Source organism: Cibotium barometz, chromosome 21 (genome assembly GCF_041138505.1).
Source record: "Cibotium barometz isolate CiBa-2024 chromosome 21, ASM4113850v1, whole genome shotgun sequence".
NCBI lineage: Eukaryota > Viridiplantae > Streptophyta > Polypodiopsida > Cyatheales > Cibotiaceae > Cibotium > Cibotium barometz.
Window position 1 is genome coordinate 52,061,678 of NC_141066.1, and position 26,665 is coordinate 52,088,342.

The 26,665-nt window shown below is 37.6% G+C and overlaps 1 protein-coding gene and 1 pseudogene across 1 annotated transcript; one reads left to right on the forward strand and one right to left on the reverse strand.

Annotated features, from left to right (window-relative positions):
- Positions 1–14,301: 14,301 nt before the first annotated feature.
- LOC147627346 (uncharacterized) lies at positions 14,302–15,904 on the reverse strand (annotated as a pseudogene).
- An 8,203-nt stretch (positions 15,905–24,107) lies between these two features.
- On the forward strand, positions 24,108–25,287 carry LOC147627347 (uncharacterized). Its single transcript, XM_086815982.1, has 2 exons — positions 24,108–24,456; positions 24,637–25,287. Exons 1-2 carry the CDS (start codon positions 24,340–24,342, stop codon positions 25,192–25,194), a joined length of 675 nt encoding a protein of 224 aa, XP_086672108.1. The 5' UTR covers positions 24,108–24,339; the 3' UTR covers positions 25,195–25,287.
- Positions 25,288–26,665: the final 1,378 nt, after the last annotated feature.

Below are 26,665 nucleotides of genomic sequence, written 5' to 3' on the forward strand. Positions count from 1 at the left end.
GGGAAGATGAGAAAAGATGGGGACTAATGTGAAAGGATGTGGAGTGATGAGAAAAAACGGAAATATTGTTAGAACTGTATTTGTATGTGAAATCTATTTTTAAATGACTGGTTATGTCAAGAACGCTGGGGAAGAACTATCGAAAAGGCCCCTGATGAGTGAACAAGTGGTGAGCGTTCTGGTTGCCAATGATGCCATAGGTACACCGATGAAGGAATGATTAGAAATAAGGATTCAACTGGAGATTTTGAGGATTGTGATCAGTGACACAATGGTTTCATTAAATGATTGTTTTAAAGATAGCTGATGCTGAGAAAAAGGCAATTTTATATTGGATGTGTAAGTGGTGTGACTAGTTTTAAGTTTGCATGAATATCCGGCTAGGAGGCCTGGGAACTCTTTTCCCTAGTACTCGGGGCAAAACCTAACCAAATAATTGGATCCCATCACTACAGTGGTTGGGCGATTGGCTAACCCACGGGACTAGATGGGGTTAGGCTGGACTGATGGATCCTTAAATTGAGACTCAATTCTGTTATGGTTCGATAGATGAAGTAAATCGCAGACAAAAATTGTTCTATAGAAAAGAATCAACAGCTATGCCTCTCAATGATATGACGAAAAAAGCGTTGGTCTCTATGATCCAAGTGCAATCTTTTCCCTGATCTGACTTGGGACTTACGGGCTCAGTTAGACCAATTCAGTTAGTTAAGGCTTTTGACTATGTTAGAGAAAAGTTATCCTGGAGGAATCTCCTGTGCTTTCCGGGCAAGGGAAGTTTTTTCGGGATCAGTTTTGGAAGAATCGATGGATTAGTCTCTTGTCCAAATATCCGTGGTGGGCGAGGCCCTGAGCATGAGACCCTGCCCCGTGCAAGAAGTGCTACTTTCGCTACTAGAACCCCTGAACGGTGGGGATAGGGACTTCACAGCTAGTATCAGAGTGAATTGGCTAATGAGAATCAAATGAGACCCTGCCCCGCGCAAGAAGTGCTACTTTCGCTACTAGAACCCCTGAACGGTGGGGATAGGGACTTCACATCTAGTATCAGAGCGAATTGGCTAATGAGAATCAACCGAGAAGCCAAAAATGTCAAAAATGTATGATGAAGAAGCAGTAAAAGGTTGTAATTGTGTGAAAAAATTCATACGAATTGATATTCAAACTGAAATTCGTAAATTGGTAATTGGGTCTTCATATGGAAGTACCGCAATTGTAAGGAATCCCTGACTTGCTTGAGGCCTAGACATGAGTCATTAGGCGAATTTTGGACTCAACTTTGGGCCTTTTTCCTCTAGAGAGAGAGAGGCTTTCGACCAATAGGAAGAGAGCCACCGTAACGGAACTTTTGATAATTAGACGTTTTTCATATTTTCTTTATATGAATATATTGTTATTAAAGAAATACGAAATACATTTGACCACACTTTATAATGTCATTTCTTTAATATATATGAAAATTAGAGTGTTGTCAGCTCATTTAATAAATCTTTGCTCATTTAATGAAATGGTTTTCAATCTAAAAATTTCCCTCGTTCAGCTCATTTAATAAAAGTGCTTTTTTCCTTTAAAATTTTGAAATGTTCTCTTCAAAGTTCCTAGCTCATTTAATGAATGGATTTCACTCTAAAAATTTCGCACGTTTTGGAGGTTATCTCTTCTGCCATCTCATCTTCGTACATCTGCTTTTATTTTCTATTTGCTTCCATGGAAACCACACATCCTAGGCATCCCTACTCCTCTACTAGAGCTATTATAGTATACAACAATTTTGATATGGATAATCAAAGGTGGATTCCTACCACAATCTCTATTGGTAGTTGGATTATGTTGTAGACTAGGAAGCAAAAAAAAACAAAGAATGAGTTCGACACTTATACAAAGGCAAAGTTCAAGACTTCAAACTCTCTGACACAAGTAGGAACTTTAAGGAAGTCCTTATACAACATGCCTACATGCACTTAGAACTGCGTCTGCAACGTTTGCCTAATGGAATCCCACTCCAGAGACCAAACTGTAAGTAAATGTTTTTACATTATGTTTATGTAATGTGTTTCATTTCTATACTTATTCTTCTCTTGTATTCGTCTGTATAGATATATATCCTTCAAACTTGGTTGACTGGCCAATACCAACAGCAGAAACAAGTGAGTGCTTTAGATTAAAGATATACCAAGACGTGCAGAAACAAGTGAGGTATGTTATTCAATCTAACCTCGAAAAAGTATTCATTTCAAAACTATGCCATAATAATTATTACTTATATACATTACTTTGATTTTTGGAAATAGGTACCAAGGAGAAAAGAAAGGACCATTCAATGTAAAGACATTACAAGGAAGCAAGTTTTTGTGGTGCAAACGACCATCACATAGAGATAAATGGAGATAAATATATTTTTGACAGCATATAGTTACATCAATCACGACAACATTTTGTATTTCTCAGAGAAATAGAAACTAAGACAAATATTCTACATTTTCTTATTGGATGTTTAAAACATTGATAGCATGTTTTCATTTTTTCCTACGAAGCGTGCTATTGTGTGTGGGATGATTCTTGTTGTTGGGGTGGTGAGGCTTGTCGTTGAGGGGGTGCTTGCTCTTCGAGAAACTCTTGGGTTGGTTGCTCTTCAAGACGCTCTTGGGTTGGTTGCTCTTCCGGACGCTCTTGGGGTGCTTGCTCTTGGGGACGGAAAGCTTGCTCTTATGGGAATTGAAGCTTGCTATCATTGTGGGGTTGAAGCTTGACTTTGTGCAGTTTGCTGTTGTTGGGAACTCGGAGCTTCCAAATTGACGTCTTCAAATTCATCAGATTCTAGAAGCTCGACAACAAACCTGTCGACTTGTGTTCGAGGGTACTGCCGTCGTGGCGGTGGTCCTGGTTGCGATCGTGGTGGAGGGGGCACAAACGCAAACAGGGATATTAGGCGGTTTGCTATGAATGTTGACAATAATATGCTCAATGGCCTCTTCCTTGAATAGCCCTAAATCCACATCGGAGTATTCTGATAATCGTGGATTCTACAAAAAACCAAAAAAAATAGACGTGCCATCAAAGAATGAGGAAGGAAAGTAAGATATCATTCAAAAAAAGGAGCATGCCTACATTTTCTGCCTGCGGGCAATGAGAGAACTAAGTGTAGCAGCAACTTTGTGTTGTAGCACACCCTCCAACCGCAACTATGGCCATCCCGTTGCTGCAGGACTCTGCATCTCACAGTCCTTGTGTGTTCTAGCAGTGTTATGGCCTTGAGAGTGGTTATTAGCTTTCTAATCGATCTGCACGAAACAATACTGTTGTCAATACTGAAAGTTCTCTAACTACTTCTCCTTCTCTCTCTCTCTCTCTCTCTCTCTCTCTCTCTCTCTCTCTCTCTCTCTCTCTCTCTCCAACTCATTTTACGATATATAAATAATGAATGTGTGGACATACTGTCTCATGGTGCCATGGAATTCTTCACCTAAATTGGCAAGGTAACAAGTCTTGGATTCCATATTGTAAAGGATCAAACTCCAGTGTGAACTACAACATGCAATTAGGAGTATCAGAAGTAACATCAAAAATATATAGTAAATTTAGGTCACAATACTAAGACTATAAATGAGATTGCATGTCACTTACTCTTCATTGTATGCCATTAGAATAATTTGAGCTACATTGAAATTTATCGAACTAAACCACGGACATACATCAACCAATGAAGTATGTTGTGCAGTAAGAACCATGGAAAGAAGGGAATCTACAATATATACACAATTTTGAACATCAAATGGAAGATTTGATATAGCTGCATAAGAAAATTACATTATATTAGTTACTTTGGACAAGCAACCCACTTTACAATCAAGATGATGAAAAGGACGTAGCAAACCTTAGAACTGCTATGATAATTCTATCGTTGACCTCCCTTAAAACATTGGATAAAACATCAATCTCCTTCGCACATCGAAAGGAAAAAATTACGCAGTGCCTCACACCAGAAGTCTAACTGAAACGAGGGGACAAAATAACTCAAAGCTCTCACATTCAACTTATGCATTTCCCGAACAACCGCTTTCTTCAACCGCAATTCTCGGAGCTCCTGCATCCTGGCTTGGTCGCCAATCCTTTGTGTGTTTAGCCTTGCATTGAGCCTTGTGTCACGTGAATGACTAGCCTCTGTCACTTCTGTGATCTTAACTTTCTTCGTCAAAGGAGGGATTTCCAAAATTCCTTTCATTCTCTTGTCTCACTAAGTAGGATGCGCTCCAACGTATGGTCATATCTAAACCTAAGCAAACGAAGCGAGTTCATATCTTTCGGCATCACAGTGATTCCGTGTGCATGCACGACAAGGACATAGCTATCTTGAAAAAACTCGACAAGCCAGTCTTCCACAGCCTCTTGCAAACACCCTAGGGGCAAAGGCCTACCAACGCATATTAATGCCAAAATTCTCACATGTAGACCAGACTATGTGCTGGAATGGCAACTTTGGAATTGCGCAATGCATATGTTTCTCCACCTTCCTTAGTTCAAGAAGTACGGATCTATGTTGGTCGTATCTGTGTCTCCTCATTGAGCGCAGTGCAGACATTTTCTTTCTCGAACTAGCTTCTTTACCTAATTAAGGATCATCTGTAGATGAGAGCCTTGCGGTCTTCTTCATACGCGCCATTTGAAAATAGCCATAATGTTACATGATAAGTTTCTCAATAAATACATAGGACAATAATACAAAAACTACTGAAAAGTTAACTTGGATAACGAATTAGCTTCAAATCACTATAACGTGATATGGGTACTTCAGACAAAATCTACATCAACTCCTCGTGTTGTATTGATTTCTCAAAGAGACCCTTTCATTTGACAAAATAACACAAGAACAATACACCTAACAACACCTATGATGATAAAATAGGTCCAAATCACTACAACACGATACAGGCACATCAGACCTAATCGTTATACCCTCCTCGCGCTGTAGTGATTTCTTGCATAGAGCGTTTCATTTCACAAAGTGGGTCATGGAAATAAGTCATCATATCAACATGTGTCTAAATGGTTCATTCTTAAAAGATGTTTTGATATGTAAATATGTTTCTAAATGGTTCATTCTAAAATTAGACACATGGCACCACTAGACTAGGTCTTTGATATATGCATACCATGAAAGGAGGTTTCAGTGAGAGTTAATCCAAAGCAACAAGAGAGAAAAATTTCTTGCAAATATCATTTTTAGCAAACACCATATGATCATTAACAAATTGTTCAAGTCTATCACTGATAGAGAGAATGCCACAACATCAATGCTTCTCTCCATGGACCTCACATGGATTCACACTCATCGTCCACAAAAAGACAACGTCTTCGTTGTGGCTCTAAGGAGCCAACATCAAAGCATGGATCTTCAACCATTCTTCTCGCTTGTTGCTTCCGCGTACACAGGCAGTACACTTCTAGCAACACAACAACAAATCACGAAATCAACACTTTTCATGGCTATCACTACTCATCACATATGTTCAGCATGTACTAAAAACTAGATTCAAGTAACAAACTACTATCCTAATGATCAAACTGAGCTCACGTAAGTCCATCAATACAACAAATAATAGTTAGAACTACTATAAATTGTATCAACATACCAAAACTTTAAGTGACTTCTACATGAAAGAGATCAAATACTGACTAGTCATATGGGTTTTCACCCGCTCTCTCATCCACCTCTTCACCAAGCATTGAAGAACCGGCCTCCATACTTGGCCCTTGCATGGCCTGTGCCAATAATGGCTGCACACAAGAGCTAATGATGTCATTGTCCATGTCAAGGGAGCCGCACACACGACCAGTCCTGATGCATGCCTTGAGAATGGGTGCAGTACCACAACTCAACTCAAGGCAAACACCCTCCTTGGGACACAGGAGCAGCAAGAGCAATCCCAAATCGTACATGCTTCTCTGTCAGCCTATCCCATATTGGACATGGCTCTCCACCACTACGAGGAAGAACACCACATGGAAGATCCAAAAAGATGAAGTCTGAAGCCCATGTGACAACCCTACCCTTCTTGACATACTGCCTCTCTGTGGGCCTCACTCGTGTCATATACTCATGTATCAAAGTAAATGTAGAATTCCTCAAGCCACTTGCAAAGTCTTTTGCAATGTATATATAATCCCCGATGACAACAATACACCTACTTCCAACATCTGACAATGGAGCAAGTTGTTATGAGAATATATTTTAAGTCCTCTAGAAAAATATTATTTATCCCCTCTTGAGTAATTTGGGGATGCCTAAGTTACTCTTGCGTCATGCCGACTAGGTTAATATTGTGGGTGACACCACTATAAATATTAATACGTGCGGTATATGACGTATGTTTGAGGCCATCTATGATTATTTCAGTTAGGTTCGTATGGCAGGGTGATTCCTGTGGTACTTACGCCTGATAGTCTCATGAGTTGGTTATGATTTGTGTCTGTTTAATATTTGTGGGATTAATTTAATTATTAATTGGGCTTATATTTTCAGGTGATGAAGACTATGGAAACTGAAGAGTTTACTTTGGAAGAAATGTTTTGGTTCATCACATTTAATTTTTAGCAAGCATAGTAGCTTGCAACCTTAGCAAATGATTTTTCCATTTTGAACTTTAGAAAAGATACATTTATTATGTGGAATTTATTAAAGCCTATGGCTTTACCCTAGTCCCAATATTTGACACTCTATTTTTGTAAAAGAAGAGTGCCGTGCTCTCTAAAAAGCACATTTTGTATATTTTGGGGCTATGGCCTAATTTTGGTGAAAAGAAAGCTAATAAAGAAATACTCTTGTGTGGGAGAAGGCCACGCACAAGAGGGGGGAAGATTGCACCTCAGGGTCTAGTGAGCTAAGTATTTTAATTTTGTTAAGTGTTTGAATTTCAAATAATTTGATTTAGTTGAAGCTTTCAAAGCATTGGTTTTTATGGTTGAATCAATTCTTGTGAATTCTCTACTCTTCCACAATCAATCCTAGAATAAGATTCCGGTTGCAGTGGTATCAAAAAGTGGTTTTTCTAAATTCTCAGAGAAATCAAAATCTGACCGCATTGATGAAATCCCCACAACCAAAAACCTCACAGGATTCTCTCAGAAATCAGAAAGCTTCAAGCACTAGCAAATCTATAATGGACGGAGCATATTTATCAGAAAGCTTCAAGCACTAGCAAATCTATAATGGACGGAGCATATTTATCTGTAAAAGCCATAAAAAAATCACACAAAAACCATGAGGAAGGAGGCGCAAGGCGGCAGCCTGCCGGCGCAAAACGGCGCATGGAGTTGATTTAAAAAAAATCCCAAAGTGCTTAATCCATACGCTAATCAACTCTTTACTCTAATCCTTCTTTTCCCAAATCCCATGCAAGTCACATCACCTTTTTGAGCCTTTACTCCTCCTATTTTCAAATTTGAAGAGAAATTCAAAAAGTTTCCAATTCTGAAATTTCTGGGTACAGAAAAGTGATTTACAGGTTTTTAAAGGCTTAAAAATTGCCTAGAAAAGGCCAAAAAATTCCAAAATCATTTCTGAAAAATTCTAAAAATTTTCAAAAAATATTACAGAGATTGGGCAAGGTTTACAGGACTGTTTCAGCAGGTTTCAAAGTGCAGAAAAATTATTTCATCAACAATTTGACTAGCCCAAGTCTCGTGAATCACGCGGAATTGTTCGGGATTTGTTTGAAGCGACGAGAATTCAATTCAGCCATTGAACAACGTCTTTGTTCAGCTTCAACCAAGATCAAATTGCGGGAGAAAAACAAGATAAGTACTTACATTTGCTTTATTTATTTACATCAAATAAAATAAAATTTTATTTATCTACATCATTTGCACAAGCAGTACGGCAGATTTTCCTATCTCGCCATCAATTCAAGAGCAACTCCTTTCTTTACAACATCAAATTGTAGAAGAGAGAGAGAAGCGTATTGAATTGGAGAGATAGCTCACAAGTCATAGACGCAAGCGTGACTCTTCGCTATCTTTTGATGACGAAGATGACACTATCCAAAGGGCTGTAAATGCTACATTACAAGCACAAAGGTCACAAAAAGAATCCAAGATTAGTTGGAAAGCTTTCACATTTCAAAATTATGATGGAAAGAAGGATGCTAGGGTCATTTTAGCTTGGCTTAGTCAACTAGATGACTATTTTTCAGGAGAAAAATTTTCAGAGAGTGATAAGATTAAATGTGCAGTCAATCATTTGGTAGACAGTGCAGCTTTATGGTGGAGTGTAATAAAGCAAGGTCATGACAAGCCAAATTCCTGGAAAAGATTTCAGCGATTGGTTAAAAAGCACTTTTTACCCTCACAATTCAAGTCTAAAGTTAGGCACCAATGGGACACTTTGCATCAACTTGAAAACTATGTCACATTATGTAGAAAAGTTCTGGAATACTTTATTATAGGTGCAGGTTGTGGAGAGAGTCAGCGAGAAGGATCAAAAGAGGAAATTCATTTCGGGCCTTAGATCTACCATTAGGGCCGATGTGAATATGTTTCGACCTCATTCACTATCTACTACAATATCTTTGGCAACTAATTCCGAACGCAAAAATGGTTTTCCTACAGAGATTAAAGCACATGAGGGTACTTCTGCTAAACCATTTACTAAATCTTTTTATGCTCCAAAGAAGATGTATAAACCAGGTTATGACAAAGGCAAGGATGAAGTCAAAGGCAACATGAGTACCAACAAGAAAGTCAATGGTGGGAAACCGAAGGCACCTCCTATCAAATGTTTCAAATGCCACAAAGAAGGTCACATAGCACCGAATTGTCCGGAGCGTACCAAGAATTCGACACCAGCAGAGCAGTAGCAGCTCGAATCAATATGATTGAAGAAGACGACAATGAAGAAGAATCATTCAAGCAAGAGGAGGGTAATTCCGATCCAGACTACTCAGAACAAGAAGGTAAACCTCATGTTCATTCTTTGCTTGAAATAAAAGGAACGATAAATGGACATGAAGTTCTTATTTTGCATGATGATGGTAGTACACATGATTTCATTTCTGAAAAGGCACTTAGAGCATTAAATCTTCATTCTTCACCTACGCACTATAAAGTCAAAGCAGCATTTACTGGAACAAAGTATAATTGCATGCAAGAGGTGAAAGGTTTGGATTTATGCATCAAGCCCTTAACAGAAAAGAGGGATTTCTTAGTTGCACCTTTACAAGGGGTAGATATAATTTTGGGTATGCCTTGGAGACACAATGTATAACCCTATTATAGACTATGACACTCATAGCATTTCTCTAAGGAAGGACAATGAAAATATTATCCTCCAGTGTCAAGTCAAAGGAGAAATGAGTCCTTTGTTGAGTCACACTCAAGCAAAGAGAGCTCTAAGAAAAAGAGACAAGACTTATATGGTATGGGTTAACCAGCTTGATGCTGAGTCTAACACATCCAAAAGTCCAAAGCTTGATCTTTTTATCTCCAAATTTAGTGACTGTTTTATGGAAGATCTACCTCCAGGATTACCTAAGTCTAGGCCTGAGGATCATAGTATTGACTTATTGCCTAGAAATTCTCCGCCTTGTAAAGCTCCCTATAGAGTCAACATTTTAGAGCAAAAAGAAATCCAAAACCAAATCGAAGACTTGCTAGAGAGAGGCCTTATTCGACCTAGTAGTTCACCTTTTGGAGCTCCAGTACTTCTTGTTAAGAACAAGAACAGAACTTACCGAATGTGTGTAGACTATCGTGCATTGAATAAGATTACTGTCAAGAATAGATATCCTATTCCTAGGGTAGATGATCTTCTTAACAAGCTTAGAGGATCAAAGGTCTTTAGCAAGATTGACCTAAAGTCTGGGTATCATCAAGTTCGCATGACTCAATCTGACATTTTCAAGATTGCATTTAGAACCCAAACTGGTCATTATGAGTTCTTGGTTATGCCATTTGGTTTGACTAATGCCCCAGCTACTTTCAGCCGTATGATGAATCGTATATTCCTTAAGTTTCAAAGTTTTGTTATAGTGTTCTTTGATGACATTCTTGTTTTCAGCAAGGATCGACAAGAGTATGAACAACACTTGGAACAAGTGTTCGACCTTTTGAGAGAAAATGAATTGTATGTCAATCCTAAAAAGGGTTCTTTCTTTCAAGAAGAGATTGAATACTTAGGTCATATAGTGTCGGCTGAAGGGATTCATGTAGATCCTAAGAAAATTGAGTGTATAGCTTCTTGGCCTACACCTAGAAACATACATGATCTTAGATCTTTTCTTGGCTCATGTAGTTATTATAGGAAGTTCGTCAAGAATTTTGCTTGTATTGCTCATCCTTTGACTGAACTCCTTAAGAAAGCTACAAATTTCAATTGGACTAAAAAGCAAGATAAATCTTTTGCAATACTTAAGAATGCTCTAACATAAGTACCAGTTCTTACACTACCTGATTTTCAAAGACCATTCTTTATAGTAGTGACTAATGCTAGTGGCAAAGGATTTGGAGCTGTTCTTATGCAAGACAACCATCCTATTGCTTATCAAAGTAGAAAGCTTAAGCCTGCAGAGCAAAATTACAGCACATATGACAAGGAATTAGCAGCAGTAGTGCATGCTTTGAAAATCTGGAAACATTACCTACTAATGGGTTCTGAATTTCTTATCAAGACGGATCAACAAAGCATTAGGCATTTGCTTTCGCAACCTCTTATTTCAGATAGGCACATCAAATGGACATCTTTCATTCAAAGTTTCCAACCTATGATTCAATACCAACCTGGAAAAGAAAATGTTGTTGCCGATGCTTTGAGTCGAAGACCAAATATCAACAACATTTCCATTATTGAAAGTGAACCATTTGTCCTTATGAAAGAAACTTATGAAGTCGATCCAGATTTTTCTGAAATATGGACCAAATTGCGTGAAAACAATTGGACACCTCAAGGAAGTTATTCTCATAATGATGGCTATCTTTTCTTTGAGAAAAGATTATGTGTTACTCAACCTTATAGACAACTTGTCTTGGAAGAGATACACCAACCACCATTTTTGGGACATAGAGGAGTTTCCGCAACACTTCAAGTAGTTTCTCGAGAATTCTTTTGGCCTCATTTGAAGAATGATGTAGCTAAATTTGTAACTGAATGTAACATTTGCCAAACAATTAAAAGCTACAAAGGCAAAGCTTTAGGATTGCTTATGCCTCTACCCATTCCTGATAGACCATGGGAACAAGTGTCTATGGACTTCATTACTGGATTCCCTACTACTTCCAGTCATCATGACATGATTTGGACAATAGTGGACAGGTTTAGTAAGCAAGCCTGTTTCATTCCATGTAAAAAGACACTAACTTCTCAGCAAGCCGCGAACATATTTGTCAAGCAAATATTTGTTCACCATGGACTACCCAAAGTGATAGTTTCTGATAGAGATTCTAAATTTTGTAGTCATTTTTGGGTTGCTCTTTTCTCAAACTTAGGCACTAAGATTTTTCCACGGCTTTCCATCCAGAATCGAATGGACAGACCGAAGTCACAAATAGCACTATCCTAGATATGCTTAGAGCCTATGTTTCCCAGTAACCTAGTGCATGGGATAAGTACATACACCTACTCCAATTTGCTTATAGTAATACTCCTCATTCTGCTCTACTGGTCGAGCACCATTTGACATTATCTATGGTAGAGCTTTGCCTATTCCGGCTACTAGACTCTCCCATAAGATTGAAGCTGTTGACCAATATGTTAGACTTTGATCGCATTTTATCTAAAGTCGTATACATCTCAAGCAAATAGGAAGCGTAAAGATTTTTCATTTCAAGAAGGTGATTATGTACTTTTGAGAATTGAAAAACGGCGATTAAAGAGTGTGCAGTTAAGCTAGTGCCTAGATATTATGGGCCATTTAAAATCCTTCAAAAGATTAATGATGTGGCCTATAGACTAGAGCTTCCATCTAATTGGAATATCCACAATTCTTTTCATATCCATCTCTTGAAACCTTTTCGAGGAACACTTCCTACTCACCCACAACATAGGAGGAACCACCTCTTATTGAAGGAGAGGAAGAAGTACTAGTTCCTGATGCTATCATTGATCAAGAGATGACAACAACAAGAACAGGTAATCAATACTTCAAGTATCTTTTGACTTTCAAGAATCATCCTCAAGAAGATGCTAAATGGATGCCTGAGAAATTCTTCCGAGTTTACCCTAAAATTCTTCATTCTTTTCAAACCAAGCAAATCCGCAATTGAGGACAATTGCAAACTCAAGCAAGAGGGATGTTATGACAATATATTTTAAGTCCTCTAGAAAAATATTATTTATCCCCTCTTGAGTAATTTGGGGACGCCTAAGTTACTCTTGCGTCATGTCGACTAGGTTAATATCGTGGGTGACACCACTACAAATATTAATACGTTCGGTATATGACATATGTTTGAGGCCATCTATGATTATTTCAGTTAGGTTCGTATGGCAGGGTGATTCCTGGGGTACTTACGCCTGATAGTCATGAGTTGGTTATGATTTGTGCTTGTTTAATATTTGTGGGATTAATTTAATTATTAATTGGGCTTATATTTTCAGGTGATGAAGACTATGGGAACTAAAGAGTTTACTTTGGAAGAAATGTCTTGGTTCATCACATTTAATTTTTGGCAAGCATAGTAGCTTGCAACCTTAGCAAATGATTTTTCCATTTTGAACTTTAGGAAAGATACATTTATTATGTGGAATTTATTATAGCCTATGGCTTTACCCTAGTCCCAATATTTGACACTCTATTTTTGTAAAAGACGAGTGTCGTGCTCTCTAAAAAGCACATTTTGTATATTTTGGGGCTATGGCCTAATTTTGGTGAAAAGAATGCTAATAAAGAAATACTCTTGTGTGGGGGGAAGGCCACGCACAAGAGGGGGGAAGATTGCACCCAACAGGGTCTATTGAGCTAAGTATTTTAATTTTGTTAAGTGTTTGAATTTCAAATAATTTGATTTAGTTGAAGCTTTCAAAGCATTGGTTTTTATGGTTGAATCAATTCTTGTGAATTCTCTACTCTTCCACAATCAATCCTAGAATAAGATTCCGGTTGCACAAGTGCTACATGCTCCTCTAAGAACAAAAAGGTTTTACTCTTCTTAAGTGTTTTCCTCCCTGTAGTGGGCGTTGTGTTCTCCTCCTCATCCATAAGGTCTTCATCTTCTGCTTCATCATTCAGTTTCTCCTTTCCTTTTACTTCTGTAAAATTTGTTTATTTAGCATTATTGCTAGCTCTTATTATTTTCAAACGAAAACATGATTTAATTGGATGGGATCATTGATATTTACCATTTTTCATGCGTGCCTCGTCCTTCCTGTGGTCCATCTTCATCTTCTTGTAAATCTCCTTTTCCCTCTCAAGTGTATGTCCAGAGTCTAGATCGATCCACCATGGACACTGCTGCAACTCCCATTCGGATAGTGTGTGCATGGGAGGGGGTACATACAAACCCCCTCGTTTTCAGCCAATACAGCCCATTTTCTAGCTCTGATAGGAAGAGCATCCATGAACCCCTGTCCCTTCAAATAGTTGAAGTACCTATAGCCACATTCCCAAACAACATACTGTAAGGAAAACATTGAATTGCATAATTCCTAACCATTGCAAAACTATAGACCAAGTACTTGACACTAGTCACTGAGACACTGTCTAAATCAAATGTAATTCTCTTAATGCTTTGAGGTCTTCACTATAGACTTAAGGCTAACATTTTTAGACACCAATGTGTAAAAGTCTTTAAAAACTAGCATCTAAGAATAGCAAATATACCTGTAAACTAGTCTTTGTGCAGCCAACTGCACCAAGTCTAAATTCTTCAATGCTTTTAAATCATCTCCTTTCTCCTTTGAATCTGCACGAACTTCTAAAGAAAACAAATGTTTTCTTCCTTCAAGCTTGACCTCCTCAAAGTAGTCAAATAATGTGATGTTCACACCCCCCAGGGACATCCACAAAGTCAGGTAAGATACTTTGGGCCTTTTGAAATATTCTCTCCAACATCACCTCTCTTTTTAGCCATCTATAGTAACATAAAAAAACATGTTTTTAGTTTCTCAAATTTAAAGGCACAACATATGGCAGTTGAGATTCTCAAAGGAAGCATAATAATACGCACAATCTATAATGATGATCACCCCGAGGAAGGCCAAAGGAGATTCTAGTAGCCTTATTTGACTCAAGCAAGAACATCCAATATGTCTTTGTGGCCAAACAAACATTACAAAGGGCAAGCATGTTTAACTTCTCCAATGTGACATAGCTGTCAGAATCCCACTTTAGAGAAAAATAGTTTCTCTTGCCACTCACCTCCTAGCTTGGGATCAATGATATTAAGAATCTACAATCAATCGTTTAAGTTTAGAGCCATCAATTAGAAGAGCTTTGCTCAATTTATCCGAAAATGAAAAAGACACTCAATTAAAAATGTAAAAATAGCCGAAGTCTTTACCTTTGATATCCTCTCTCCATAACGTGAAGCGAGCTCATTGACATAGGTCTCTTTTGCCTTCTTCAACTAACTTTGAGACAAAGTAAGCTTTACTTGATCCATTTTCTTTGCAAGAGCTTTTTAAGACAAACAAGAACCATTCAAATTTTAAAATGATTGAAAGCAATGAAAACATAGGAATGTGTATTGTATACTTACATTATAAACAAGTTTTGCCAAGTAACGCCTTGTCAAAGGGTACCAAGGCTCGACACCTTTTGTATTCTTTCTCCTAATTTGTGCAATCAACTTCCGATCTCTGTTTGGCAAGTCTCTCAAATAGTCATCTACACTTGCCTCACAGATATTTACACAATTGATAATTTCGTCCTCAAGGTTGTTCCTCAAGGTTGTTGTAACTAATGCATGTGTGTTTAGACTACTCAACCAAAGAGACTTAGTGAGTCATGGAAGAAGAAAGACTTCATTAGCAACATTCAAACAAAATACAAAAGTGGTAAACACTTACACATTCATCCTTTGCAAGCTTGATAGAAGAGCAATTTCGCTTACTTTTGTGGGATCAATCACTGTGCAAAGGACTCGACAGTGTTTACCTCTATTTCTTTCATATGACTCCTTGATATAGCCTGCATCCATGCAACTGTGCGGTGATTGCCCTCCCAGACAAAAAACATTTTTCCAGACAAAACTTGTAATTTTTGTTTTTTCTGTAACTCCTCTTCAAATTGCATATTAACCTCTTGCCAAATGCCATCCCATTTCATCACAATATCCTCAGAAACAACTCTCTCCTCATGGGAACAAGTCCATACAAAGACAATAAATGCACCCTTCTCTGCAACGCACCCCTCTCTTCCAAAAGTTGTTTTTAATCCACTCACATCATCTCTCAAACCTCTAACCCTGGCATAGGGTATCAATCTACAAAGAGGAATGGGAGGGCAGTCGAAACAGCTAAATAACCTAGTTTTCCTTAAGATATCCTCTCCCTTATCCATATATATATTTACCTCCTCTCCACTATCATCCAATGGTGCAATCTCAGACTGCACAATATAAGGTACAATTCGTAAACATGATTCTACCTCTCCCAACCCATCATCGGGTTGACTCTCTACCACTCCCAACCCATCATCGGGTTGACTATCTACCTCCAGTCCAATGTCTGTTACATCGTGGATATTAGTCTCAGCCACTCTATTGATAGTGTCTAGTGTATCTGCATGGGAATCTTCAATATCCAAAGAGGTCGAAGTCTTAGAGGGCCCAAAGTTGAGTCCAAATTTCCCCTAATGCATGAGTGGAGGTTGACATTTGAATGGGGCACCATCAACATTCAATCAGTAGAGTAGAAGGTCCACCATGTCATAAGAATGGAGCACCATCAACCTTGAATCAGCAGAAGGTCCACCATGTCAAGTGCTTTGCAAGAACCTTGTTTTGATATCATGCACTCTAGGACTTTACACACATCCTCCTCAAATTATGGGCCTTCTCCTAAGGTTCGACATGCACAGGGATATGGTTAAGATCCACAAGCTTGGGCGGGGGAGATCTTCCCTATTTTGCATGAACTTGTGCTCTTTTCTCCGAAAACATGGGCAAGCGAAGCCCTATGAACCCCATCATTCTTTATTGTTCAATCCAAAATTGTTGATGGAAAGTCAAAGATGTACAACATGGAGATGTCAGTGAAGATATGGCTTATTTCCCCAACGTCTCTACCAATTGGGTAACCACTTCCAAAGCATTCTTGGCATGCAACCACAGATACTTTGTGTATCTTGTACCATCTTATACCCTTGGGCCTCCACCAAAATGAGACATGTTCATGGACCAGCCCATGTTGTGAAAAGCTCAGATTAGCATAGCACTAGGGAAGACAAGGGTCATGAATTCCTATGCCTTCTCATTAAAACATGCTTGTAAAAGTAATTCTTAATCTTACAAAAGAAAACTTGTGTGATGGAATTATCTTGGGTAAGTTTAACCACAATGTGTGTGTGTGTTGTAATGATTACAACCTTATGTCATATGGTTTTAAGACCAAACAATGTGGGTGTTGCCAATGATCAAACACCTTTGCTAGTGCCAAAATGTGGTTGATTGTAACATTACAAGGCTTGAAAACATATATATATTATATTTTTCCAATTCAATCATGTCTTTTAAGAGGTTTAGTTTTTGATCCCATTCCTTGAGGTGGTTGACCATATTTTGGCATAGTTTATCTTATGTGAGCAATATGTTAAGTTTGGTCTCGACATTCCCTTACAAAGTTTTCATCTATTTATGAATTTTATAATGCTTAATATCTCAGGCAAGTGATTTTTTGTAATGGTCAGATCAAGGAAAAGACTTACACTTGGATCATAGAGACCAACGCTTTTTCCCTCATCACAAGAGGCACAGCCGTTGATTCTTTTCCATAGAACAAAGACTATCCGGGATTTGATTCATCTATCGTACCATAACAGAATTGAGTCTCATTTTAGGGATCCATTAGTCCAGCCTAACCCCATCCAGTCCCATGGGTTAGCCAACCGCCCAACCATTGTAGTGATAGAATCCGTTTAGGAATTTGGTTATGTTTTGTCCCGGGTACCACGAAAAAGAGTTCCCAGGTCCCCTAGCCGACGATTCATGCAAACTTCAAGATAGTCACACCACTTACACACCCAATATGAAATCGCCTATTTCACAGATTCGGCTAACTTAAAAACAATCTTTTAATGAAATCATAGTATCACTGATCATAATCCTCCAAAATATCCGGTTGAATTCTAGTTTCCAATCATTCCTTCATCGGTGTACCTATGGCATCATTGGCAACCAGAACGCTCACCACCTGTCCACTCAGGGGCCTTTTTAATAGTTCCTGGCTCATAGTACCCGGAAATATATTCACTTATAAAAATCTAGATGGACTCTCCGTTGAAGATCAGCAAGATCAACCACCAACAGATCCATATAAAAGAGCCATGGACTCATCCATTGAGGACCAGCAAGGTCAATCAACCAGATCCATGCCCGAATTCAGAAAACAACTCTTACTCCTTATTCCAATATCTTCCTCGACGCACGCGTGGGTATCTTCGGCGACCCAGAGCCCGAGCACCGTATGGTCAGCACCCTCTAGGATCCTTCGTAGGTTACTTAACGCTTCACTCATAGGCCGCTTCCTTGGTCCCTCATCCACCATACCTGAAGCTCACCATTTAAATTGAACAGAGGCTGGTCAAGACCTCGGTCGACCGTGCTACGCGAGACATCCTCCATTGACTCTCCGTCAGCTGTTGCAACTTTATCACGTAGGTCTCCACAACCTTATCACAATCATTTAAAAATAGGTCATAAATACAGTTTCTATAACAAACTCTCGTCTTTCCACATTGTTGAACATCAATCCACATTACTTAATCCAAGTCCAATCATATGTATTCCCATCGTCCTTCATCCATTCTCATCCAATCACATCTTTTTCCATCTCATCACATCTTTCCACATTTATACTCATTACATCTCATCCACTCACATCTACCCATATCCACATCTCATCACATCACATTCATTCATATCTCATCCATTCATATCTACCCCGATCCACATCACATCACATCCATTTCACCTCACATCTCATTCATTCACATCTATCCCGATCACATCCCTTCACATCACATCTCATTCATTCACATCTATCCCGATTCACATCCATTCACATCACATATCATCCATTCACATCTATCCCAATTTACATCATATCACATCACATCCATTTCACATCACTCTCATTCATTCGCATCTATCCTGATTCACATCACATATCATCCATTCACATCTATCCCAATTCATATCATATCATATCACATTCATTTCACATCACATCTCACACCCATTCACACTTATCCCGACTCACATCACATCTCACACCCATTCACACTTATCCCGACTCACATCACATCACATCACATCTCACACCCATTCACACTTATCCCGACTCACATCACATCACATTCATTGTATTCCCATTCCATCACATACATTCTATCCACATTACATCACGTCCACATCATATCTCATTCATTCCATCCACTTTACATCACATCCACATCATATCTCATTCATACACATCCCATCTCATTCATCCACATCCATCCAATCATTCACATGCACGACTATCCACATCTATCCGTACATTCACATCTATCAGTTCACATCCACATATATTCACATCACATCACATTTCATCCACATCTCTTTACATCACATCACATCTCATCCACATCCACATCACATTCACATCCACATCTCTTTACATTACATCACATCTCATCCACATCTACATCACTTTCACATCCACATCCCCTTACATCACATCACATCTCATCCACATCTACATCACTTTCACATCCACATCCCCTTACATCACATCACATCTCATCCACATCCACATCACATTCACATCCACATCTCTTTTTAGCACATCACATCTCATCCACATCCACATCACTTTCACATCCACATCCCTTTACATTACATTCTTTCACATACACATCCACATCCATTTACATCACATTCTTTCACATACACATCCACATCCATTTACTTCCCATCTCACCCTTTCACATATCCTCTCATCTCATTCTCATCTCATCATTCACACCCACATCCATTTACTTCACATCTCATCCACATTCATTTTCATCACACCACATCCTATCACATCTTATCACATCCATTCACATCCTATCGCATCCCATTTACATCTTATCACATTTATTTACATCCTATCACATCCATTTACATATATTCACATCCTATCACATCCCATTTACATCTTATCACATCCATTCACATCCTATCGCATCCCATTCACATCTTATTCCCATTCACATCTTATTCCCATTTAGTAGCTTTTCCTACTTCGATACTGATAATGGGACTTTTTCTAAATTTCTACCAATTGTTTGGCTTAGATAAAGGTTCTTTTTCTCAACGACTATTTCCATATTCTTTCTCAATTTCTCAAATGAATTATATTCAATATTCCTCTTTTGAATAAAAGAATTCATGGGATTTACAAAAATCAATTCTACCCTTATTTTCACTTTTGATAAATATTCATAGATTGAATTATATTGAAAATTTTTGTTTTTTCCATTTAATTTCTTGGATCTCAAATATCATGGGAAATCCTCTTTTTACATTTAATTGCTTGAATTCTAAATGTCATCGGAATTCCTCTTTTATCATCAAATAAATTTATCTAAAATTCCTCTTTTCTTTAATAAAAATATCCATTAATTCAATAGGCCAAGAATTTCACTTTTACTATTTAAATGATTGAATTCCAAATGTCATGGGGATTCCTCTTTTATCATTTAAATATTTCTCATAAAAAAAAATTTATCTAAAATTTCTCTTTGAATTTAAATAAAATATCCATTAATTTCAATATGCTAAGAATCCTATTTAAATGATTGAATTCCAAATATCATGGTAATTTCTCTTTTATCATTTAAATAAAATTATCATAATTTTCTCTTTTCTTAATTATTTAATTATACATAAACCTTAAAAATTAGTTTTCCATTGAATGTGATGAAAATCATTCTTCTAGCCTAGGATATTCAATCCTAGAATATGGTAGGAAGTCCTCTTTTCATGTTATGCATAAGAATGAATTATGTATCAATTTCTTAAAAAATTTACTATAGCTCCGCTGTTATTACTAATAATTTTTAATGTTTTTGAAAAGAATAAGACTTAGTAATGTGATTATGATAGTATAACTATCTTTTAATCTTAAATCCAATTTATGGATTTAACTCATAAAATTACCATGATTTACTAGCATATAAGTATAAAAAACCATTTTCTTGACCTCTAGCTTCACAAGCCTAGCTAGAGTTTGATTTGTGAATTGAGAATTTCTCCATGAGAAGCATCAATTGAATAGAGAATTGGTCATAGAAATGACCATTCTTTGGGGGAGAGAGAGATGAACATAAAAAGCATCCTAATTAAGCATAAATATAAACTTTTCTTAATTATTCATTACAACTCTTAAGAAAAGCTTGATTTGCATTATAAACACTAAATTTAGAAACTTCTCAAGCTTGAGAGGGGTTGAGAAGTGAAAACATTTAGAATAGTAGAGAAAACCATAAAATTACACTTTACCTCTTGTTTTTGCTTGCTTCTCTATCTTAGAAGAAGCCCCCAACCAATCAATTGGTTAGTGTGTTGAAAGGAAAGCTCCAAGGATGGTTGAAGAGAGAGAGAGGCTCACTCTCTCCAAAAGTAGAGGATTTTTAAGGGATAATAAAAAATATCATTATTTTAATATAATATTGGCATGGTATAGCTCACAAACTTTTTTACAAAAGACTAAGGATCTATTTATAGGTGAGGGAGGCCTCTAACCAAGTCCAATTGGGTTCTAGAATTTTTCAAGTTCAGTTTGGCTGAATTTGGACAAGATTTGCTCCCTTTTGATTTGGTTTGATCCAGGAGAGAGGAGAGAGAAAAATATCACAATTTTTTTTAGTTCAAAACTCCACCACATGTGTGAAATAGGTGCCTCCTTGGAGTCTCCCCCCCTCCTTACCAAGGTGTCAAAAATGTATCATTATACCAAAATATCTCATTATTTTAGTAATATCTCATAGTTTTTAACTAATAAACCTTGTACTCAGTCAACTCTTCATCTTATGTGGGCATTTACTCATTTTTGGGTATTTTCTTTTATTCATTGGATTTATCTCCTCCCCACACTGGGATTGATCCTATTGGCCCATAAGAACCTTAATTGGACCATAATCCAAAAATTTTTGAAAATCTAGACCCTTAGGTTAAGGTCCTTTATACACATTTTCAATTAATTCCAATTGCACATTGGAAAGTTCTTTTTGAATTTCTGTTTCAAGGGAAACCATTTTAGACACTAAGAGGATTTTTATATCAAAAAATATCTCAATTTTGGATCATCTTTTCTCTCTCCAAGCCAAAATAGGGTAAAACAAGATCTTTCTTCTATTTCAAAGAGGGGAATAATTACAAGATCAGAAGGGGAGGTTCTTACACCTGTACACCTCAAAAGCTGGAGGGAGGAATCTTACAAAGCATTTTTTAAGTGCTTGTGACTCCTTTCAGTAAAGTATCTATGCCTAAGGTTCTTTTTACTTTCTAGGATGTCTCAATACCATCATTGGGTGTTTTATATGATTCAAATCTTATAAAAACAAATTGAAATACTCAATCATAGAGTGTGTTTGAAATGCTTAAAGTTGAGTGTGAGAGCATTGAAAGGTTAGCAACCCTTAAGTTTGAAGTTTCTTGACCCATTTTACCATAGGAGTAGGGCAAGCTAGAAGAGGTGTGCTTTCTTCTTCTTTTTTGGGAATAAATATGTATGTATGTATGTACACATACGTGTGTATGTGTGTGTGTGTGTATATATATATATATATATAATATTACATCAGCAAATACACTTGCGATTACACCATAATCTGATCATTATTTATGTTGCATCGTCAAAAGAGACAAAGTCAACCAACTATGTGGAGTTCAACAATTCGCAGTTAGCATCCCACATTTCATCCTCCCATATGAAAGAAGATTTATCCCACCTAAGATACACACACACGCACACACACACACACACATCAACAAATACACTTGCAATTACACCATAATCTGATCATTATTTATGTTGCATCGTCAAAAGAGACAAAGCCAACCAACTATGTGGAGTTCAACAATTCACAGACTATGTGGAGTTCAACAATTCACAGTCAGCATCCCACATTTCATCCTCCCATACGAAAGAAGATTTATCCCACCTAAGATGATAACCTAGGCCGCCGAGGCCAGCCTTGAGTAATGCTTGTGTAGTGGAACTTTTACGAGTGTATTCCTCCAATATCTCATCGAGGCCACCCTTTATGTATAATACTAGAAGAGGTGTGCTTTCAATTATCACTACATGCTCAAACAGGTAAAGAGAAGTGATTTGTTTGTGCCCCTAATAAACCTTGAATGAAATTACACTATTAGTGTAAAGGAGTTGAGCATTAATTGAAGCCATGAGGCAAGGATAGAGAGGGGGAGGGGGGTGTGATGCTTGCTTGGAGGAGCATGTGGGAGGGGAGTAAAGTCTATACTATGAAGGTATGCCCCCTCGCATAGGCTAGACGTCACCAATTGTTTTTAGAGAAAATAATAAAAGCCCTTTCAACGTCTCTAGGGCCTAAACTTGTCTTCAAGATTTCCACATCCCTTTTGGCTTCCATGATGGTTCTTTCTTCTTTTTCTCCAGAAAGAAAAAGCGTCAACCCCTTTTTTTTCGCTATTTTTCACTATTCTTTCCCATTTATTTATTTATTTTGCAGTGCCTTTTGCTAGTGATTGTGATTGGCTTTTTTGTCACTATTTTCCAGCCTTTTTCACCATTTTATTTATTCATTTTGCTTTTTACTGGTGATTTGATTTGTGACTGATATATTTATTTATTTTACTTGGTTTTTGCTGGTGATTTTTGATTGATGTACATTGATCTGGAATATATATATATAGAGAGAGATTGGAATGTGTACATCGTTTGTAGGACAAAAACATCTCAATATTCATGCTATGGACGTAAAGCGTGGGCCATTAAAAAATTGCACTCTTTATTGCACATATTTCAAATTATTCGTTATATGGGCCTAAAAAGTGTGCCATTCATTATTCATGATTTTTTTTATTAATTTATTGCCAAAGGGTGTGATGTGTAGTTATAATTTATTTGATCAAGTCATATAGATTTTCTTCTCTGACGCTTGCTTCAGGATCAAGCATATCTTCACAATCATCCATGAATTATAGATTAGCCTATTTAGTACATGAGAATTTTTGTTCATTTCAGAAATATGTCCTCTTTTTTGTGAATGTAGCATTGATTTCAATGTACTAACTTGCATTTGGGGGGGCCTCTTTGCACACTCAAATCGTCCATGAATTAAAGATTAGCCTATTTAGTACATGAGAATTTTTGTTGATTTTTAGAAATATTTCCTCTGATTTGTGAATGTAGCATTGATTTCAATGTACTACTCGCACGGGGGCCTCAAACTTCCATGGACATATGCCTAGCTAACACACTCTTTCTTGTGGTTCCTTTTGTTGGGGATAAGGTTTTGTCTTTATATAAGTAGTTGAGATGTTTACATACATTTTGAAGACTTTATGAATGGGAAAGATGCCCTCACAAATTAGAAAATGCAAAGGGGTATTTGGATGATATTTTGCTAAATAAAACTTATAAGAGCCCAGTTTGGATGTAAGGTTACATCTACGGATCATTTGAACTTAGATAATAAAATTGGTTACATCTAAGGATCATTTGAACAAACTTAGATAATAAAATAGGTGACCTTATTTGCATCCAATAATGCAACCCATCCACACGGACAGAAAGGGGAATCCCCTTTTTGAAAACATGTATATTATAACATTTACTTTTTGAGATATCACACGGAGAGAAATGTGTCCTTTTGAGTCGGTGGAAGTAGTTACCTTATCTCCAGAGAATCTTAAAAGGAAAAAAAAAAATTTGAACCATTATTAGAAGCCAGGAGTAGGCTTATATATGAGCATTTAAAGCAACCCATGCATGATGTCTCCATGGGATTGTGGCCTGATTAGAGTTTGGTCCCTTGTGACTGCTCATCTCCAAACATCTTCCTCTTGAGCATAATCAAGCTCAAGAGAGTTTAGGCTTTGCAGAGGATTAACCATTGATTATGCTGTCATTTGGAGAAACTGCAAGCTTTAATTAGTCACGGAGCGCAGTGGTGAGCGAGCATGGCCAAGACAACCACACAATTCTCATGGATTGCAGTAAACAAAAGAGGAGAAGTTTGCCTAGACGCGGACCTGCCACCCCTCCCACGAGGGTGGGAAAGATGCCTTGATCTAAAGGTAAGGTTTCTAATCAAAATTTGATTCAAGGATCAAGCTTGACCAAGCCTTCTTTTTAATCTAAACATTTACAATAGTATACAGGTTTTGAGTAATCAAAAAGAGTGGATTAAGCCTCTTGCTTTTCCAAATTAGGCTTAACAGGATATCCTAACTGCCGCTTGCTTTGTTTACATGCAGTCAGGGCTGATGTACTTGAAGGAGATGGACACAACTGCAACACCACCTCACACAAAGACAAGTGATAGAACCCCATCGCCCAAAATGGGTTTAGGTTGGACTTATGGTAAGCAAAAGATTAATGCTAAGAAGAGACAGAAGCTCCTCTCCAATGATGAAGATGAAGGTGGTGACCTGGGTTTGCAGCTAACCCTTTCATTACCGAGTGTTGATCACCATCACCAAGCCTCAAGATTAACACAAAACATGCATTTCGCCACGGGAAGCAAGTCATCTCAGAGTGAGTTAAGCATGCTTAACTGTCAATTGCCAAAGGATAATGCTATCAATAATGATGCAGCCTCCTCGAATTGCTCCTCGTCTGCGTCCTCTTTATCAGATGTGAGGGCTGCAAATGCTCAAGAGGTTGAGTCCCAAAGATTAAAGGCGAATTGCTCTGAGTTAGCAGAGATTACGAAGGAGTCGAGGGGATTAGTTATGGCTGCGGGATGCCCACAATGTTCGATGTATGTACTACTGTCTAAGAGTAATCCCAAGTGTCCCAAGTGTGGGAGCTAGATACTCGTAGACCTTTCACCTGTTGCAAAGTCTTATTCCTTTCACTCACAGGTTTTTGTTCAAGGTTTTTGCATATGTTGTTCTTGTCTTTCATTCCTGGGTTTCTTTTCTGGTTCAAGCTTGTTTATTAGTGTTCAGCCCTTCTAGTTTTACTATTTAATTATTATGAACCCTTAAGTATATCTTTCCCTTTTAGTCCTAGGTTGCTACATTATCTCTTTATCGCTAAAGTAAAGATAAGGATGCCTAAAGTGTGTCCTTATTGACCCTTGACCACTCGTAAGGGTGATAATCTTTTTGTGCATTAAAAGGTTCTAGTTTCAAGTTGGACAATAAAAGGTTCTGCATTTATGTTGACTTATGGTATGGAGATGGATAGACATTAGGGTATACAAGTGGAGGCAAGTGTGATTAGGGATTATCATAATGCTCCATGCTTAGCTATAGATAAGCTACTGGCATACAGAGAGAGAGAGAGAGAGAGAACATAATTGCATGTTGGGCCTCAAAAGGTTTCGCATTTAAGTATTCCACACATGTGGAACATCATAAAAGCTTGCCGATCATTGACTGAATCCTTGCTTGGCTCATTATGGTGTTTACAGATTTGAAATTCTTTCTTTGTACAAGCAGATGCATCAAAGGTACATGACGTGTTTTTAAACTCAAACAAGGATATCGTTTGATTTATCGGTGAAGTTTTATGATGGTGCTCAAGGTTGAGCAAGCTTTGTGAGAGAACAAAGTGTGAGGCCTAGCAACACCCTCCCTCCCCTTGTTTCTAGAATTATCCATGTAAGAATTCGAAATTCTTGTTTGCAGTACTGAAAAAGTAAAAGAAGCTTACTAAAAAGAGCACAAAGCAAAACATCAAGAAGGATTTTAGAGTGTATGGTTGAAACCATAGTTTGGGTATCTTCTCAAGTCTTTACCATAAAAGAAGAGAGCACACAAAATATAGGACTAGCCACCATCCTTTTTATCTCATTATTTATGTAACAAATACTTCTTGTCTCTTAAGTACTCTAAGAAGCATCCTTGAGTCCTACTGGAACTAAATTGTCATTGTGATATGTGGGGTTTATCTAATCCTTGTGATTATGATAGGAAATGTAAACGGATCGGCTACCAATCTATGAAAGAACAATATAAATGTATAAACTAAATGGATGAAATATTAAACAAGGAAGGTGCTAAAGTGGAAACTAGAATAATTATGTGATGGTTGTTGGCTAGGTACCTAATGTGTGTGGATTCTGTTGTTCTGGTATTAAGTAATGATTTATAGTGGTGATTAGCAGTGAGTAGTGGGTGATTAATCGGGGTGATTCAGAAAAAATGTAAACAAGACACGGGGGTGTGGTCCAAAGTAGATATTTTTCATTGGCATGCACATCCCCTAAAAATCGACAACGCTTGTTATAGAACTTCCCTATAACCAATACCTCTTTTTGTGTGCAGTAAAAGAACT